The 18,971-nt window shown below is 36.0% G+C and overlaps 1 protein-coding gene across 3 annotated transcripts in view; it reads left to right on the top strand.

The window, feature by feature from the left end:
- The window catches only part of LEPR (leptin receptor), a 90,756-nt gene extending 77,517 nt beyond the window's left edge, over positions 1-13,239 (top strand). For 2 of the 3 annotated variants that reach the window (XM_064589011.1, XM_045897477.3), the window contains one exon: positions 8,368-10,648. In XM_064589011.1, the coding sequence (XP_064445081.1) occupies positions 8,368-8,392 (25 nt within the window). In that variant the 3' untranslated portion in view covers positions 8,393-10,648. Of the gene's footprint in view, positions 1-8,367; positions 10,649-11,436 lie in introns of those variants that run through there. The other variant, XM_045897479.1, reaches the window with a different exon arrangement.
- The last annotated feature ends 5,732 nt before the right edge of the window (positions 13,240-18,971 follow it).

Raw genomic sequence — 18,971 nt, 5'->3', positions numbered from 1 at the left:
CAGCAGATCCCTGCGGTGCACTCCCACACGGCTCCTCCCGGGGGAGGAAGGTGAGTCTCCCCGGATCTGCCACTTGTTGGGTCCCTGCCGGAGGAGCAGGGGCCCGACTGTGCCGCGGATCACGGTTTATGGCCACCCTGAGCTGAGAGCCCGCGCCTGGGCTCCGCCTCTGCAGCCGGCTTCCCCGCTCCGTTGCCTGGGAGCTCTGCCACACTCAGGCACCCCCGGTCTTTCTGTGACCCCGAGGGTCCTGAGACCACACTGTCCCGGAGGGTTCCACCCCCCGCTTAGCCACCAGAGTGACGTCCCTCAGCGGAGCAGACTTTTAAAAGTTCCGATTTTGTGCTCCGTGGTTCTATCACTTGCCAGAAGCGGCCGACGGAGGCCCCTCCCCCGCCGTCTATCCTCCCGAATATCGCCTCGGATTCACTTCTCCGCACGTCCTACCTTCCAGAAAGTGGTCGCTTTTCTGATGAGAGAGTTGTTGCTCTTCTTTTCTTCGATCTCCTGTTGAGTTTGTAGGTGTTCAGAATGGTTTGATCCCTATCCAGCTGAATTCCTGAGAGGAGATGAAATCCAGGTCTCCTACTCCTCCGCCATCTTGCTCCGCCCCCGGGAAACAAATTTTTAAGAGATTTTCCTTACTATCTGGGAATTAAGACAGTAAGGTTATAGAGGAGTGGCTGAGTGGAAAGCAAAATAGAAAGAACTTGTCTTCTTTACCATCTCCCAAATAGTCTATTCATTTTAAAATTCATTCATTAATTTCGTTCACTCATTCATTTACCGGCTGTTTTTTTTTTTTTTTTTAAGATTCTATTTATTTATTTGACCGAGAGCTAGAGAGCACAAGCAGGCAGAGAGGCAGGCAGAGGGAGAGGGAGAAGCAGGCTCTCCGCTGAGCAGGGAGCCCGATGTGGGACTCAATCCCAGGACCCGGGGATCATGACCTGAGCTGAAGGCAGCTGCTTAACCGACTGAGCCACCCAGGCGCCCCAGCTATTTATTAAATACCTGTCCTGTGCTAGTCACTATCCTATACGTTCAGGTTGTATTGATCAGAAAAATAGAAACTCCTGGAGTGGACAGTTAAGTGGGGAAATAAGCATTAATCAACGATAATGGAAATAACAATATACATAAGATATATGTATCTACTAATAATTATAAACTACATGTTGTGAAAGAAAAGGATCCAGCGTGCCAAGCTTAGTGCATGGGATGGATGGGGAGGAGCGGTGAAGACAGGAAAGCGACAACTGAGCTAAGCTCTGGAAGATGAGTAGTCATTAACTAGGTTTTGTGGTGGAGGGGTAGAGCCCAGGCAAAGGCACCTTCAAATACGCCTTGAGGTAGGAAGGACCATAGCACATTCACAAACTGAAAATAGGGAGATTAAAGACAGTATAAAGAGGAGATTATTTTTCTTAAATATGAGGAGCTCTTTCTTTTAATATGAGCATTGTTTTTTTGGTCACAAAAACTAAATATCTATGTAAATAAAAATTTTAAAGCTTCACTATACGAGTATACATGAATGCAGGGAATAACCATCTTGCTGTCTCTCTGAGAGAAGCTAAAATACTCTCTCTTCAACATGTGAAGCTCTGAAATCTCCCTCTGCACCACCATGAAAATGGTTTCTAAATGTTTACCAGGGCAGGGAAATGATCAGGCCCACCTCAGCAAATGAAGTTTGAACCTGCACCAAATGATCTTTCCCCTTTCCAGAAGATGGCTGGCACAAAGGAACCACTTGATGGATAGAGGTTCAGTCAGTGTTTGTAGTCTCTGTGCTCCCCTCTCACATATGTGCTCTGAAGATGAGCACAATGTCACAGCAGATCATCTGACAGAGATTATACACAAAGAGACTGAAATCTCACTCAATTTTTCCATGTTCTGGTAAACTGAAGAAGTGTGAAGAATTTTTAAGATACTTACAGTGGGTGTGATTATCCTTATTTTAAGACTGATTTTTTTTTTCCTTCTGCAAATATTTGACTTTATAATCTTATAAGATAATTATTTGAGCATAACCAGTCCTCAGGATACTTATTTTATTTCTAGGGCTTAACAGGTACACAGACAACATAGTCTAGGAATAAATCATTTTTGGAATATAATAGGAATATTTGAAAAGTGAAGAATATAATTTCAAAGATTTTTACTAATGACAAAAATCAAACCTTCTAAAATGCAATAACTTAAAAAAATCTCATCTTCTACTTTAATCTCCTAAATAACTAAAAATATACTTTTTTAGGGAAAAATAATATAGTGTAATTCATGCTGTATTTCTAAAGAGGGTAGGGCAAATTTACTATTGACTCTTTGCTTCATATTCATTTATTTTCTTTAATTCTCTCATAGTCTTCTATTTTCTGATGACCACACTGAGTCTCAGAGTGGTTCAGTGGCTTGTCTTGATCATCTATCCTGTCCTTGTAAAAACCTTGGTTAAACCCGGGTCCATCGGACTCAAACTGCTACTCTTGCCATCAGTCCCATATTAACAATGTACTGCTTAATGTAACTAATGCCACTAAATTGTACACTTAAAAACAGTTGAAAGGCTAAATTTTATGTTATGTATGTTTTAACAAAGTTTAACAAATGAGTAAAAAATCTGAATAGGCATTTCTGCAAGGAAGCTATATAAGTGGCCAATAAGCGCTAATGAATATATGCTCAACATCATCAGCTGTTAGGGAAATACAAGCCCAAAACAAAAGATACCACTTTGCTCTGGCAAGGATAGCTAATCAAAAGACAGATAATAAGTGTTGGTGAGAACGTGGAGAAATTAGAACTCCTGCCAGTGGGAATGTAAAATGATGCAGTCCTTTGGGAAAATGGTCTTTACAGTTTTTCAGTAAACATAGTATTACCATATGACCCAACAATTCCACTGCTGGGTATATATCCAATAGAAATGAAATCATGTATTTATGCAGATATTTATACATGAGTGTTCATAGCAGCATTGTTCATAATAGCCAATATGTGGAAACAAGCCAAATATCCATCAAATGATGAATGGATAAGCAAAGGGTGATATATCCAATTGTAGAACAAAAGGAAACAACAAACAAACCAACCCACAGCGTATTGCAAAGCAAATGGATTGTAACAGCCCACTGTTGTTAAAGACATTTACAGTATTTTTAAAGGAGATCATAATTTTTTACATAAAGCATTTCCCTTAATTTCTTCTCTAAATTCAGATTATTTTTGAACATTGATTTGTGAAAGTAACCTATAGTTAAAATTCCTTTGACATCTAACCTGATTTCTAAAATGGTCCCTAAAGTTAATCTCTTCTACTTTTTAAGCTGTCATTCCCATTCCCTTTGGTTTATAATGAATCTAAATGCATATTTGCCTCATATTTTTTTTATTTTTTATTTATTTATTTTTAAAAGATTTTATTTATTTATTTGACAGAGAGAGAGCGAGAGCAACACAAGCAGGGGGGAGGATCAGAGGGAGAAGCAGGCTTCCCAAGGAGCAGGGAGCCTGGAACAAGGAGCCCGATGCTGGGCTTAGTCCCAGGACCCTGGGATCATGACCTGAGCCAAAGACAGACACTTAACGACTGAGCCACCCAGGCGCCCCTGCCTCATATATATATATTTTTTTAAGATTTTATTTATTTATTTGACAGAGAGAGAGAGACAGCGAGAGAGGGAACACAAGCAGGGGGAGCAGGAGAGGGAGAAGCAGGCTTCCTGCAGAGCAGGGAGCCCGATGTGGGGCTCGATCCCAGGACCCTGGGATCATGACCTGAGCTGAAGGCAGATGCTTAACCGACTGAGCCACCCAGGCGCCCATGCCTCATATTTTTTAAATACAAATAACAGATCAAGTTAGTCCTGCTTGTTCCCCTCAGTAGTTTCAGTGTCTCCTTCCAGAACTTCTGAGGGTTACCCACTTTCAAGAAGATAGTGTGTATTTGTCCAGTTTGTCTTTTATACTTCCCTACATCTGCATGTGCGCAACTATGACCACTGAGCAAAACCACGTTGGGTTATAATGAATGTGAACCTGACTTCCATATCATTCAGGAGCTATTTTTGTTCTCAGCATTGTTTTTAGAGATCTCTCCATGTGGATACAGTTAACATAGTGTACCCATGTGGACCGGTCCATGGTGTTCCATCCTATAAATATATCACAATTAATATGTCTCTTCCCTACTGATGGGTATTTAAGCGTTTAAAAGCTTTTCTTTATTACAAACAATGCCGCAGGAAGCAGGATCATATATGTCTCTGTGTTCTCTGGGGCTATATCTGTCCCATTATTTTAAAAAGTAAGTTTTGCATTACCATATGACCAGTGTGCATGGTTTCCTGGTGATATAGAATGGAAGAACATTTATTACAAAATATAGTATCCTCCTTTATGCCAAGCTACCCTTAGTCTTGCTCTCCAAATGCCATTACTTTAAACTGGTTTGCTTTTAATTTTTCGGGCAGGTCACCTTTATATTTCTAAAAATAATAGGCCTCTACCACTATGAAATGTAGTCATTATGTATTGATTTCTGGCAATAATGAAGATTTATTCATACACATACTTTTCCTGCCCTTCTCCTTTCCCCACACTCCTACCATTACTGTTTTGTCACTTTTATCAATTTTTTCAGTAATTACTCTGCAACCGCAGAAAAATCTTCTTAAATTCCATTTATTTCCATTGAATAGAGACTACTTCTTGGAGCTCCCTTCCCTCCCCCTTTTTAAAAATAAAATAAAGCCATTAGCACTCTTACCTTTCCCTCCATTTCTCCCTCCACTTCCCAATCTCTGCAAATGTAACTCTACGCTTTGTCAGGGTTGACAGCATGTTTTGTGCTATAATCGCTTAAAAAATAGAAAGTCAGTGAGCTGCATTTACACTGCTGTGAGTATGTAAATACTGTTGTTTGCAGAACAAGAAATAGATGTGATGACACTTTTGGGAGTTCTAATGTCACAGGAGAATCTCTTCTTTAAAGATATTAGAAATACTTCACCAGTTGGTCACAATTGTGCCAAGTTTTAGTTGGCTTCATATTTAGTTCTTCTGGGTTGTTGTGGTCGCTTTTTCTAGAGTTTCTAATTGCTTCTTTAGAAGTTTTTTTGAATTTCTGTGTGCTACAATTATATAAGCTTCTTCCCTGGATACCTTTCCCCAGTGTGCTCTGCCCAGGAAACGCTCTGCCCTCCAACTTCAATCTGGATGGGGCCTTTTCTAAAATTTCTACGAGCCATCACTCCAGATTTTCCTTAACCGGTTTCTAGTGAGTGCTGCTTCTTAAACTCCTTTTCCTCCTCTTTCTTGAGAAACTCCATCCTTACATAATCTCCTAAGAAATGTTACATGTCAGGTCAGAGTCTCTGCATGCCTGAAATTCTTCTTATTGTGCCTTCATTGATTGATCGTTTGGTGGAGTGTCAATTTCTAGGTTGGACAAGTCTTTCCAATTGAACTTTGAAACGATTCCTGCCTCATCATCTAGCACCCAGTATTGCTTCTAAGAAGTCAGATGCCATTCTGATTTTTATTCCTCACTGGTTACTTGCAATTTTCTTGCATTTAAAATATTCTCGCCATTATTTTTAAAGTTTTTATTTTTTTATTTGCGAGAGAAAGCAGGAGCAGGGGGTAGGGATAGAGGGAGAGGGAGAAGCAGACTCCCCGCTGAGCAGGGAGCCCAATGCGGGACTAGATCCCAGGACCCTGGATCGTGACCTGAGCCAAAGGAAGACACTTAACCAGCTGAGCCACCCAGGCATCCATAAAATATTCTCTCCATTTTTGATGTTCTAAAATTTCACTAATGGGTCTAGGGACGTTCTTTTACATTTAACTTGGTCACCATTTGAAGACACTTTCAATTCCATGACTCTGGTCATATCAAGAAATTATGTTATTTCCTTGCTGATTTCCTCTCCTCCTGTTTCTTTTGTTCTCTCTCTCTAGAATCTGTATTTGTTAGATGTTGAACCCTCGGCATGGATCTTCTATATGTCTTATCTCTATGTTCTTTTTTTGTTTTTTTTGTTTTACATTTGAGACCTTGCCATATCCTATTCTTTTAATGCTTCTCTTGAACTTTTATTTACTATTATATTTGTAAATTTGCATGTTTTTTTAGAGTATTTTGTTCTGGTTTTATGCATGCAATATTTTCTTAAATCTTACTAGAAATACCAATTAAAGGATCATTGTTTGTTTAAAAAAACTCTCCTTTTTTCCTATTCTCTGAATTCTCTTTCTACTAAGATCATGTTTTCTTTTTGTTTATCTTGGCTTTGCTTTTTTTATCTCCGACTTTCCCCAAATATCTAGTAATTCTTTGTTTTCCTTGAATGTTTTAGAATGAAACAGTAGATGAGTTGACTGGGAGCCCAGTGCATATAGGCAGGAATTATTGTTTGGTTGGGTAGATAGGGCTCTGGCTAGATGAGGAAAAATGTACTTACAGGCGCTAATACTCCATAGCTGCTTGGTAACTCCCTTAGTTGATGTTGAAAACAAAACCTCAATTTGGGTGTGGAAGGTAGTTCTAATATGAAGGATTTTCTGTGTACAGCGGAGAAATGGAAGAGCCCCATTCCACATGCATAGTTTCTGGTTTTCAGCCTCAGGTCTCCTATCTTCCTGTGTTCTTACCTGCCATTTCTTCACTCGCCATGTCTACTGTATTCAACTGGGCAAAGAGGCTTTCTCTTCAACCACAGCCCACTCTGGAGGTACTTTGGTCTATAGCTTCTTTTGCTAATCCTCTTTGGTCTACACTCTTCCAGTTGTTTTCCGTGTCTTAGAAATGAATTCAAAATCCTATTCCCTCTTGCTTTCTCAGATTATCTTCTGTGTTGTGGGTATATATTTGTTATTTATGTACTTTCATTCTGATAGAGTCTCTACAAAGATGAGAGAGCAACGTGTTCAACCTGCCATCTTCAACCGGAATACCCCTCTACACCATTTCTCTTGATACTTTAAAAATTACAATCTTAAAAAAACAAAAAATAAAATAAATATAAATATAGAAATCAGAATCTTAAACAAAGGTTGAATTCTCGTTGCAGGAAAATGTAGTGACACAATAGACTTGCTTTTCTTCTAATTCAAATTTCACAGTGCTTAAAACACTGTCACCAATTTGGTTTTTTACTTTTTTCTTTAGCATTTTTGCCTAATCTATTATTTTCTTCCTCTAAATCTAAATCATCTGTAATTTTTTTGAATGGCGGGGGATCTAACCCGCTTCTTTGTTGTCTACATCGATGTCCATTTTCACAAGACCATACTCCAGTTAACCTACCTTAGGGGTGTGAAAGCTAAAACCAAATGGATTTTTGCCTTGTGATTCAAAGACTGTCCAAGATTCCTCAGTCTGCCAAAGCAGCTCAACAACCTGCAGGTTCCCAGAACACCAGTCTCACAGATCTGAGGCAGAGCACCCCTGAAATTGCTTGAATGGTCTTGCAGAAGTGGGTAAAACCGGTGCAGTTTTGAGTTGAAAGTTCTATGTAGAAGTGCACATTATTGGGCTTAGAGGTGTGTATCTCAGTCCCCTAAAAGAGGACTTCAGTTTTGTTTATCTTCATGTTCTTAATATTTATGATATGCCCGTGGGTTATAAAGAACCAGAAGAGAGTATGTATTAGCTGAAATCTATCACAGCAAGTAGAAAAAGCAAAACAAAGAACATGTTTTCCTGCCAGTTTGCATTTAGGATATTTTTCATCCTTCCATTGTTTTATAGAAAGATCTTTGGACTGGAAAAAATTAAAGAACTAAGTCAGGGTCCTCACTCTGCTCTAATTAGCTCTGTAACCTTAAGCCCCAATTGCTTTGTTTTAAAAAAGGGAGGCACATGGACCAGATGGTTTCTCAGATTTTTTTTCTAGATTAGAAAAATCATGATAATGATCTGTCATTGTATTCTTCACTATTTCAGCTCTTCTTTCTCTTAATTTTTAAATTTTTGTTTTACTGCTCTACTCTTTTACTCTTTCTTGTTCCAAGCTCTCCAATACTTCTGTTGCTTCCATTTCCTCCATTTTATTTTTCCAGCTCTTTGGTTTTTTTTCTCCTTTATTCTGTTATTCTTCTATAGTTTTTCCTTGTCTGGGGTCACCAAGACTGTTCCTAGAGTGTGATGTTAAGGCATGCTTTATGAAAATAGAAGAGGCAACCTCAGTTCAAAATTTTACTCTTTCCTAAAAAGATGTATTACTCTAGTCTAACAGAAGAATTCATAGTCCGGAAGCCATGCCTGACAGAAAATGTTTTTGAAATCTTTTATCTTTTGCTTTTTGAGTGATTTTTTATTTTGCTTTCTTATTTTGTTTTATTTTATCTAAACAGAGAATGGACATTCTTTGAAGTCTAATCATGATCACTACAGATGAACACAATGTACCACCTTCCCAACATTCTGTAGAGTATTAGAAGATTTTTACATTTTGAAGAAGGGGAGACAAATCTAAAAAATATTTGGTTGAACTATTGAGAACTAAAATATGGTGGATGATGTTGATTTAGAACTTACAATAGAAGGGTAAATTTGAGGTCAAGAGATAGGGCTCAGTCGAATTCAGTTTGAATGTATGATTACTTTTTAGGTCACCTAAAGTTTAAAAAATAATATTCATGCTATCTGGCTTTTGATTTATCATTTGTGTGGTCATAAAACATTAAAAACTATGACAGTTCTTATCACATATCTATTCAGTATCATCAGGTCTGTAGTAGGCAATGCCATAAGTAGGTAAAAACCTGTAGCTTCTGACACATAACTTTGCAAACATAATGAATCTAATTACAAGATACAGTGAAACTATTTAGTTTATATTTTTATGTCCAAAGTTTTCCATTTTGTATTCTTTTGTAGACACCTGAGCTTATAAACGGACCCATGTGGGTGTTCTTTTGACTGTCTTGTAGTTTTTACGTCTGTCTAACTTTGGTCAATCTGGGAATTCCCATCCTCAGTAGTCTTGCAAATGGCTTAGGCACTGACTTCCATTTCAGTTCAGGAAAAGCCAGAAGTTTGGGTGTGTGCTGGTCACAGGCCAGGGGAAGTTATAGTTCATATCAGGATGACCTGACTTTTCAGGTCAGATTGACCAGATCAGAAAACACATCCGCCTCCAATTCAGCCTCTTTGTGAAATTCTTCCCTAAATCTAATTTATTTACTCCGAACCGCCCAAAGCTTCTGGCAGGCAGAGAAGTACACAGCAATGCAAAAAGGGAGCTTTTACAAATAGTTCATGGCAAAGACAAGACACTTCTTCCTGAAAAAAGACCCTTACTATTTCTATGACATCAGCATAGTAAGTGTGTTATGTTGTTCACATTCAAAATAAACCAAAGCTTCTGTTTGATGAACCTAAATAATATTGCAAATTTAGGGTATATATTGATCGCTTACATTTAGATTTCATTCATAGTTTTATTTGGCTATGAAAACAACACTAAAAATGAGGAAGAATGTGTCCTTTTCTCCCCTTCATTGACTTTTAATAGATACCATTGGAATGTAAAATCTAAGTGTGAGATTATGAAAGGATATTCTTTATTTCTTACCAGCTGAATACATATTTAATATGTTCCCAAACCGTTCTAAAATCCTGAAAAATTAGATGCATATAATGACTGAAATGATTTTTTTAATGAACATACTTTTAATAAAAGTTTATGACCCACTGATAAAATACATTTCAATAATATATGAGTATGTGATTTCTTATTAATTATCAGTGAAATCTTCCATCTGAATGCATTTGAAGACATGGACATTATTCAGTATCAATAATTAGTTACCGATTATAAAGTTTTAGAGGGCATGCCATATTTAAAGACATCATCTGAAGAGCATATGTGAGTTTGACTGTGTGCTTTTGGCTATTTGTGTGTATTTTTTGTTTTCATATCAATAGCATGTATTGCCTTTATTTGGTGATCTTAACTTCTAGGTTCATTTAAATTTTAAGAAGTTCAAGACACATACAGTAGTAAGTTTAAGAAAAAGCAAAATGAGCAAGTAAATATTTGAAGGAAGTAATAAATCTAATGATAGATTTCTGTCACAAAGAGAAAAGGCATAGGAAGTTTTCATATATATGTTCATAGAATAACAGAAAAGGTTGTGTTAACATGGTATTTGTCATTATGCATTGATATAATATCTATATAAGTCTATTCCATTTTTATTATATTTAGTGTTTGGTATATTTATTCTTTTATAGTTATAATCACCAATATGTTTCATTTAAGAGTTTAAAACTATGCTAATGAATTATGTTTTTACATGGAATATATTTGCCATTATGAAGAATAGTTGAGTAAATTGTTATTTCAGGCAATAAATTTGAATTCATTCTAGTGGTTTAAAAACTGTAAAGTTCAAAAGTTCAACCATATGTATGTCTTACGAATTGAACACATTTTCAGTAGCACTTCATTTAGTTGCGTTAATTTTTCAGTGTGATGTGTCCACGGTATTCTTTATTTTGCATTTATTTTTTCAATATGTTTACATTGTATGAGTTGAGCTTTTTACACACAGATTCTTGATTTGTAGCTGCGTGGCAGGATTTTTTATTGTGATGTAACCAGCATTCTTATAAAAGATACGATGTGCATTTGTTTTGCGTCTTTGTCTTCATTCCGCATGTTCCATACTATGTGTTTTTAGATGAAGTTATTTAAAAGGAATAGCAATTTAAGAGTCTGTGATCATGTCTTTCACCATCATTGTTTTCAACAAATTGGTATTAGTTCTTCCCTTCTGGTAGTCTTAAACAGATTTTCAGTATGATGTAAGGCAGATAAGTCTTAACAGTCACAAATAGCTTACCCTCATACCATATCTTATGTCATGGAGTAGTTATTTTAACTGTCTTTGGACTAGTTGGTTTGCTCATTTGATTTTATTTCAGTTCCTTTTTTTAATTTGAGGTTGAAATTTTCAGTTTGTGGAAATCTAATTTGCTGTAAAATATTAGGAATTCTTCAGAATACAGCCCTTTTTAATTACAATAACCAATCTTTATTGAGAGCTAAGCACTTTCAGACACTCTCTAATTTATTCCTCACCACAATGCCAGGAAGTAAATATTGAACACATTTTTACAGGTGAAGAGGCTAAAAGGCAAAGAGGTTAATGTACTTGTCCATGGTCATAAAAGGGCTCAAACCAAAGTTTGTCTCATCCCACTTTTAAACACCATCTTCTTCCGCCTCTCCCTTATGATTTTTGACATATCCATTTTCAGTCCAAAAAAAAAAAAAACCAAACCCCAGTTAATTTGTGGTTGACTTATGTCCTTTAGTAGTAACCTTTCACACTTTCATTTCTGCAATGATGTCATAGTGAAGAAAAAAAAAAAAATTAATACAATTGAGCATTAAAATGTGTCTTTTCTTTTAGCCAGAAACATTTGAGCATCTTTTTATCAAGCATACAGAATCAGTGATATTTGGTCCTCTTCTTTTGGAGCCTGAAACCATTTCAGAAGATATCAGTGTTGACACATCATGGAAGAATAAAGATGAGGTGGTACCAAGAGCTATGGTCTCTCTGCTTTTGACAGCTCCGGATCTTGAAGAGGGTTCTGTTTGTATCCGTGACCAGCACACCAGTGCTAACTTCTCTGAGCTGGAGAGCACTGTGATAGCCCATGAGGACGAAAGCAGGAGGCCGCCCTCTGTTAGATATGCCACCCTCCTTGGCAGCTCTAAATCAAGTGAAATTGATGAAGAGCAAGGGCTTATAAACAGCTCAGTCAGCAAATGCTTCTCTAGCAAAAATTCTCTACCAAAGGGTTCTTTTTCTAACAGCTCATGGGAGATAGAAACCCAGGCATTTTTTATATTATCAGATCAGCATCCCGATATAATTTCACCACACCTTCCATTCTCAGAAGGATTGGATGAACTTTTGAAACTTGAGGGAAATTTCCCTGAAGAAAATAATGGTGAAAGGTCTGTCTATTATTTAAGGGTCACCTCAATCAAAAAAAGAGAGAGTGGTGTGTTTTTGACTGATGAGTCCCAAGTGCTGTGTCCATTCCCAGCCCACTGTTTATTCACTGACATCAGAATCCTCCAGGACAGTTGCTCACACCTTGTAGAAAATAACTTCAATTTAGGAACTTCTGGTCAGAAGACTTTTGTATCTTACATGCCTCAATTTCAGATTTGTCCCACTCAGACTCAGAAGATAATGGAAAACAAAATGTGTGACTTAACTGTCTAATTTCATTCAAGAATCTTCTCAGATTTATGTTAGAATGAATCATGTGAAGTGTAATATATGTCACTATGGTTGTGGATATGGGAGAGGAAAGAAAACTGTCAAAATTGGAAATGATTGATTGTCCCCAAATCAGTGGTATCTGTCCTCACTCAGTAAGGTAGACAAAAAATGTGAGAAAGCCTTTAAGAGCCTGGCAATGTAGACTGACTCTTCTAATGATTCCATTAACAAGCTCCACTGGGGAGGTCTCCAATGGCTTGTTTCTAGCTGGAAACAAGCCCAACAAATACCATCTTTTGGGAACATTAGACCTGTGTAGAAAGAGCTAATCTTCTCAGTTACACCTAAGTTTGAAAGAAGACTTCAAACTGATACTTGTGAGATGTAACTTGCTTCAAGGGTGTGGTTGTTTTGCCTTGAGTTGTCTTTGTTTTCCACTGATTTGCACATACACCCGTTTATACCTAAGAGGCATCCTCGTACATTTTTAAAGTATGTGATGTATTTGTATTTTGTGCTACTTGTCTGTGTGATTTTAAGATTTTGCAATTTACTTGTCCCCAGGATTTACTCTGTGGTAGGTACTCCACTAAATGTTGCAGAGAAATAAAAGATTTAGCTCTGGCCTAGGGGATATACTTCTGAAGACTGACAAGTAAGCCAATCTTTATGTATCAAATCTAAGATATGTACCATTGAATGAAACTATCTATTAGAATGGCAATACCCACAACCAATACTTTGATGACAACAAAAGCACTTTTGAAGACATAATGTCTGTCTTAACTCTTCTCTATAAAAGATGTCACAATGGTCACTTCTGATACAGTTAGATTGCCAAACGTTACTGTATCTCATTCTGGAATCACTGTCTTCCCTGATTCCCATTTGCTTGTATGCTATTTTTTTTTTCTCACTTACTGAGCATTCTCTGTCATATAACCAACCACTGTATTAAATCTTGCCATACTTTAACTCAATTAATTATTAAATTAATTATATGAGACATGTACTCCTGTAACACCCATTTTAAAGATTAGAAGATTAAATAATTTTCCCAAGGTCACAGAGTTAGTGGGTGATGGAACCAGGATTCAGATTTAAACCCAGATCTTTTAATGCTAATGATTATGTTTGAAACCTATACCTTAAAATTGCCATTCATTAAAAAAAAAAAAATGAGCTGTAATTAAATAAAATATTAAGTGGAAATACAATGCTGGATGAAAATTAAGTGACAGTTACACAGATGTTGTTTTTGCCCTTAAAAACTTTAATATTTATTGTTGGTTTCAGTTTCTGGTATGGCAACAAAACTCAAAGACAGCATATTGAGCAACAAACTAAATTAAGAAACCTGCAGAGATAGATGTTGAATGGCAATAATTAAGAATTTCAAGATGATTGGTATGATCAAAACAAATACTTCAGGCCTCAAAAATATGCCTATCGGGTTGCTAAACATCACCAGTTTCATACTTATACTGAGAGAGAATCCTGCTGATTTTACTGTTACCCTAAAGAAAATCCTGCTCTCCATCTCTATGCTAGTTGAGGCCCTATGAAATGAGCATTTCTAGACAATGACAAAGATCTCAGACCCCAACCAACAGGTATTTTTTTACACTTCATGATCATTTGCCAATTAGAAAGCAATAAAGCTGTTTCCTACCATAAGCATCGTTGAGCTAGCTCAGGATCTCACATGCTCAGCTGAAGACTCTCACCAGAGAAAGGCAGAGGGCTCATATCAACTCACTGAATAATTAGTGTGGAATGAAAGCCTTAGTTCCATACAAAGATAAATCGAGAGAATATTTTTTCTTCACTGATGTTTTAAGTGGTTTACAGATTCAGAAACAGAAGGAAATTATTGCATGTATGGAAGTTCTGGTAAAATTGACCATTATTTTGAATGCTGCTCATAGAATATAGACATTTAATTGAGGGTATGGTATAGGAGAGACAGAAAAATTACATTTGCTCCAATCTCTGCACTCAGAGATTAAACACTGAGCATGTCCCCTGAGACACAACATTTTCTTGTGGTCTGAGACCCATAACTGTGGGGAAGATAAACTGATAGATGTTCCAATCAGCCCAAGGTTTCGTGCTATGCATACACGGTAGTGAATTCAAAGTCCCAGGACCACTGTTGTGCTGTAGGTCTGTGTGAAAGGAATTCAGTCACAGCACATTAACTTGAGATCATGAATATCATCCTGGTTCAGGTTCAGTTCGTAAAAACAAATGAAAACATCTCAAATATTGCTATGCCAAGGGAGTTTCTTTCACGGAGAGGGCTAAAATGGTACGGTTTGGCCTACTGGTATATATAGATTTAGTTCTTTTCTATGGTCCATGTGTTAGGGCTCTGATTTTCACTTTTGAAAGTTTGTTTCACTATATACATTACTATGTATTATTGGGTCTTTATGAAAATTATCTGTCATTAAATAGTGTGTTTTCATAAAAAATTTAGGCAAAATTTAGAATTTTTGTACTTCAGGAGAGTCAGGTATTCTCCATTTCTTCCCAAAGATTCTTTAAAAAAATGTTAAGGAAGAGAAGAGCTGAAATATGGGTTTGGACTTTTAACTTAGGATAAATCTGGAATTTTTAGTATTTCATTGAAGGCCTTGAATTGAAATACAAGTTACTAATCAGTCTCTCTAAATCTGAACTTAATGAAAAGAAGCTCAGAAGTTACTAATTTGAGCTAGGGCTGCAAGTTTCAACAGTTTGTCTGAAGGTAAATCATTTGTCAGGGTTAATGAAATGATATGTTTCCTAGGTTAAACCCCCAAGAACAAAGACGAAGAAAACAAGTCAAGGTGTGCTTATCAGTAACAGCAGAGGCCTCCTGTTGGAGCCTGTATTCACATTTGGGGATGAGCTACATATGGACAAGAAGAATGGGAGCAGATATTCTTCTATTTTTAAACCTAGTCTCAAATAGTAAGAAGACTTGGATTAAATTCGTAAATCAGAGGGTGATCCTCACCTAGAATAAGGTTTGATGACGCCATGAGCTGCTACCTTCTCTCATCCCTTTCCAATAAAGCCAACTCCCTCTTTCCAAATATCAAACATATGGTCTCATTCCCTTAGGAATATTCATCTTGATGACTCAAAAGCTAAGAGGAGATAAACTTCCTCCACAAATTGATACCAGATTCCAAAGCTACTTTGGTTGGCTCGGGATCCAGGCTAGGCCATAAGAGCTGTGCCTACGGGGCTTACCTGGAGTTGGACAACATGCTGAATGGATCAGGACATGCTGCAGCCGTATGTCACCTAGACGTGGATGGAAAGAGACCTCTTTCCAAATTCTTTCCTGTACCTTTTAAAAGACATTTGTTCCACTTTTAAGGGTCATCTTGATAGTTACGGACTTTTCCAAGCGATTTATTATTGAGAAAACACGTTCTCAAATTTAAAACACAAAATTAAAATGGTCCACTCTACTATGATGAAAAGAAGCTGCATTTGAGGGGGAAAAAATGTAAACACAGTTACCAGGAAAAAAAAAAAAGTGAAGAAACATTTACAAGAGGAAACTAGAGAAGTCACTAGTTTTATTTTTTCTTGAACAACTAATTTAAAATGGTAAAGCACTCCTGCACTGAATCACAGTGTGGGGGGAGCAGTTGAGAATTCAAAGGTCTGGATTAGAACTGAGATATTATTCCATGTATTTGTATGAGCATCAAGAAATGGTTTTCATGGGTTCTTATATTGAACAAATTATTTTTATACAAAGTTTATCACTCAGTATTTATTTTGGAAAGCTGCTGAAGATATCTATTTTTCAAAATTATACTTAGGAAAGCTGCTGAAGATATCTATTTTTCAAAATTATACTTAGGATGTTTGGTATTAAGTTCAATTTTGTGAGGATCTTTGATGGCATATTTTAAATAATGTTCATTCAAAAACCTTAGAACTGAGAAAGAATTTGGAAAATTATCTAATTTTGTAGTGAAATACCTAGATTGCAGATACTGTACTTTTAAAACTTGTCATTAAATACTTGGCATGCGGTGAACACTTTCTCTTTAGCCACAATTGGTACATTAATAAATGTTATAAACACAAGTGCTGAGATATGATCACCAATTGTTTTATAAAATGTAATTATTCTAATTCTCCTTTATGTCCCTAAAGTCATAAAGAAGGAAAGTAAATTATGACTGTGAATATTTTCATGTTTTTAACATCATAAATCATGAGCAATGTCAGAATTTTGAGAAATTGTATGTCCAAATAGAGTTACTATGAATTTAAGTTATTTTAGAATTATTTTATCTATTATATGATTAGTTTCAGCAAAGATTTGAAAATACAAAGAAATAATCTTTGTAGTTTATATAAATAGTTAATATAAAATTTTTATACATTGTTAGCCTTTACAGGGAGCCTGTTTCTCCCTCTCCTTGCTTGTGCTCTCTCTCTCTCTCTGTCGAATAAGTAAATAAAAAATTTAAAAAAGAGATAATATATCTTCAAAATACTTACATAATACCTTGCCTTTAAAAGAGGTTTGAAAACATTTTAGATGCAAGTATGTCCCTTTATCATTACTGTCTAGGGTATCTACTCAATGCATCACCCCACACCAAATTTTTCTGGCATTATAGCCACTTATGATGAAAAATTACTCATTTTAAACATCAGGAGCTCTTTAGTTTTATTCTTTACTTCCTTAAGAAATCTTGATTTAGTGATCTGTGAACATTTGTTTTGTCATTTAGGTTTCTAGCAATTTGAGTTTTTAGCCACTATTTGGGCTAGTATTCAGACACATTGTCTTTCTTGCTTTCTAATTTTAAATTGTAAATAGAACAAATATGTACAGGAAAAATTTCAAAGAGTACAAAGAAATATCAGATAAAAAGGCTAAATGTCTCTCCCCTCCCGGCCCTCAGTTCCTATTCCCCAGAATAACCTGTTATTACAATATCACATATCTCTTGAAAAATTTATATTGTTGGGATTGTATTCCACTTGCTGTCATAAAGTTACCCTTTTCCCTTAATATGTCTTGATGATATTCCCATATAAACCCATATATATCTGTTTCGTTATTTGTAATGGTTTCATAGTGTTCCATTGTATCAAAGTACAATGATTTATGTTAACAGTTTACAGCTGGTGAACATTTAATTTGTTTCCAATCTTTTATTATTATGGGCAATACTCAAGTGAGCATTCTTGTACATAATGGTCTTGGCATACTTTTACAAATCTACTTGTCAGGAATCTTGGTTACAAGTGTAAGAAATCAACTCAAATTGCCTGAAGTATCTTTTTGATATTTTAATTTCATCTTGATGAATGAAGTTGAGCCTGTTTTCCTGTTTATAAGCCATTTGTTTTTCTCTACTTTCATATTCTTTGCCTAATTCTCTTGGGTTGTTATAATTTTATTAATTTCTTATAATTCTTTTTCTTTTTTACATATGTGATCTTAGTTTTTCTTAATTGAGATATAGCTTATATGCTGTGAAATACACAAGCCTTCAGTGTATAGCTTAATGAATTTTTACACATTTCCCCCTGAGTATTTACCCAGGAGTAAAATTGCTGAATGCAGGATAGGTTCTAATTTAGCTTTAATAGATACTGCCAAATAATGGTTGGACTAATTTACACTGCCATCAGTAATGCAGAAGAGTTCTGCTACTTCAACACTGATATTGTCAGCCTTCTGAATTTTAGCCATTCTGATGGTCGTGCAATAGTTTCTCACGGTTTCGGTTTGCACTTCTGTAACATGTAATGATTTTGAGTAACATTTAATTAACCCCTTCCGTGCCATTTTTGCTGTTTTGTCATAGATCTTATTCTTATGTATTTCATAAACATCTAAACTGTTGTTATATTGTTGCTTTAAGCAGTAAATAGTTTTTAAAATTTGCCCTTTGCAGTGTAGTCTGCTCCTTCTTTCATCTCTGTGTGCTTCCGTCTGGGGTAATTTCCCTTCATCCTAAAGAACTTTCTTGTCCTGTAGATCAACTGTGACTTCCTTAATAACTACTTTTTTTTCTGGTATTTTGTGCTGTTATTTTGGGGTTAATATTTTTAATTTATTTGGAATTAATTTTGCTATAAGGAGTGGAATAATGATCTAGCTTTTATTTTTTTTCCAAGGGTCTAATCTGTTGTCCCAACACAATTTGATTCTGGGAGAACAACCTTTTTTCTCACTCACATAAAATGTCACATTTATCATTTATTAATTCTCAAGTATATTTGTGTTTATTTCTGGGCTCTCTATTCTTTCGCATTGATTGTTTAGTCTGTTTTCATCTGGTACTAACTTTCTTAATTACCACCAGCTACTCAATATGTTTTAATATCTGAAGGGATGGATTCCTCAACCCTACTCATTATACTTCATTGTTATTCTTTCCAGAGCAATTTTAGCATCATTAAGTTTTTGTAAAAATAATTCTGTTGGTATTTCAATTGTAGTTAAGATAAAAAGTATTATAGCTAAGATAAAAGTACTGAAAAATGTTATCACAACAGTATTTAGTTGCCCAATGTTGCCTATAAATTTAAAAATTTGGGGAGGGAAATGTTACTTGTATCTTCCTAAATAATGAGACAAATAATTCATATCATAGCTGCAATATTAAATTCCTCTCAGAATCCACCTTTGATACTAGGGAATAGAAATGTGGTAAGTGCTCTAAACTTCA

Source organism: Mirounga angustirostris, unplaced genomic scaffold, assembly GCF_029215605.1.
Source record: "Mirounga angustirostris isolate CCGP_5_RB_7025 unplaced genomic scaffold, mMirAng1.0.hap1 SCAF_4, whole genome shotgun sequence".
NCBI classification, from domain to species: Eukaryota; Metazoa; Chordata; class Mammalia; order Carnivora; family Phocidae; genus Mirounga; species Mirounga angustirostris.
This window is presented reverse-complemented; position numbering and strand designations above follow the sequence as displayed.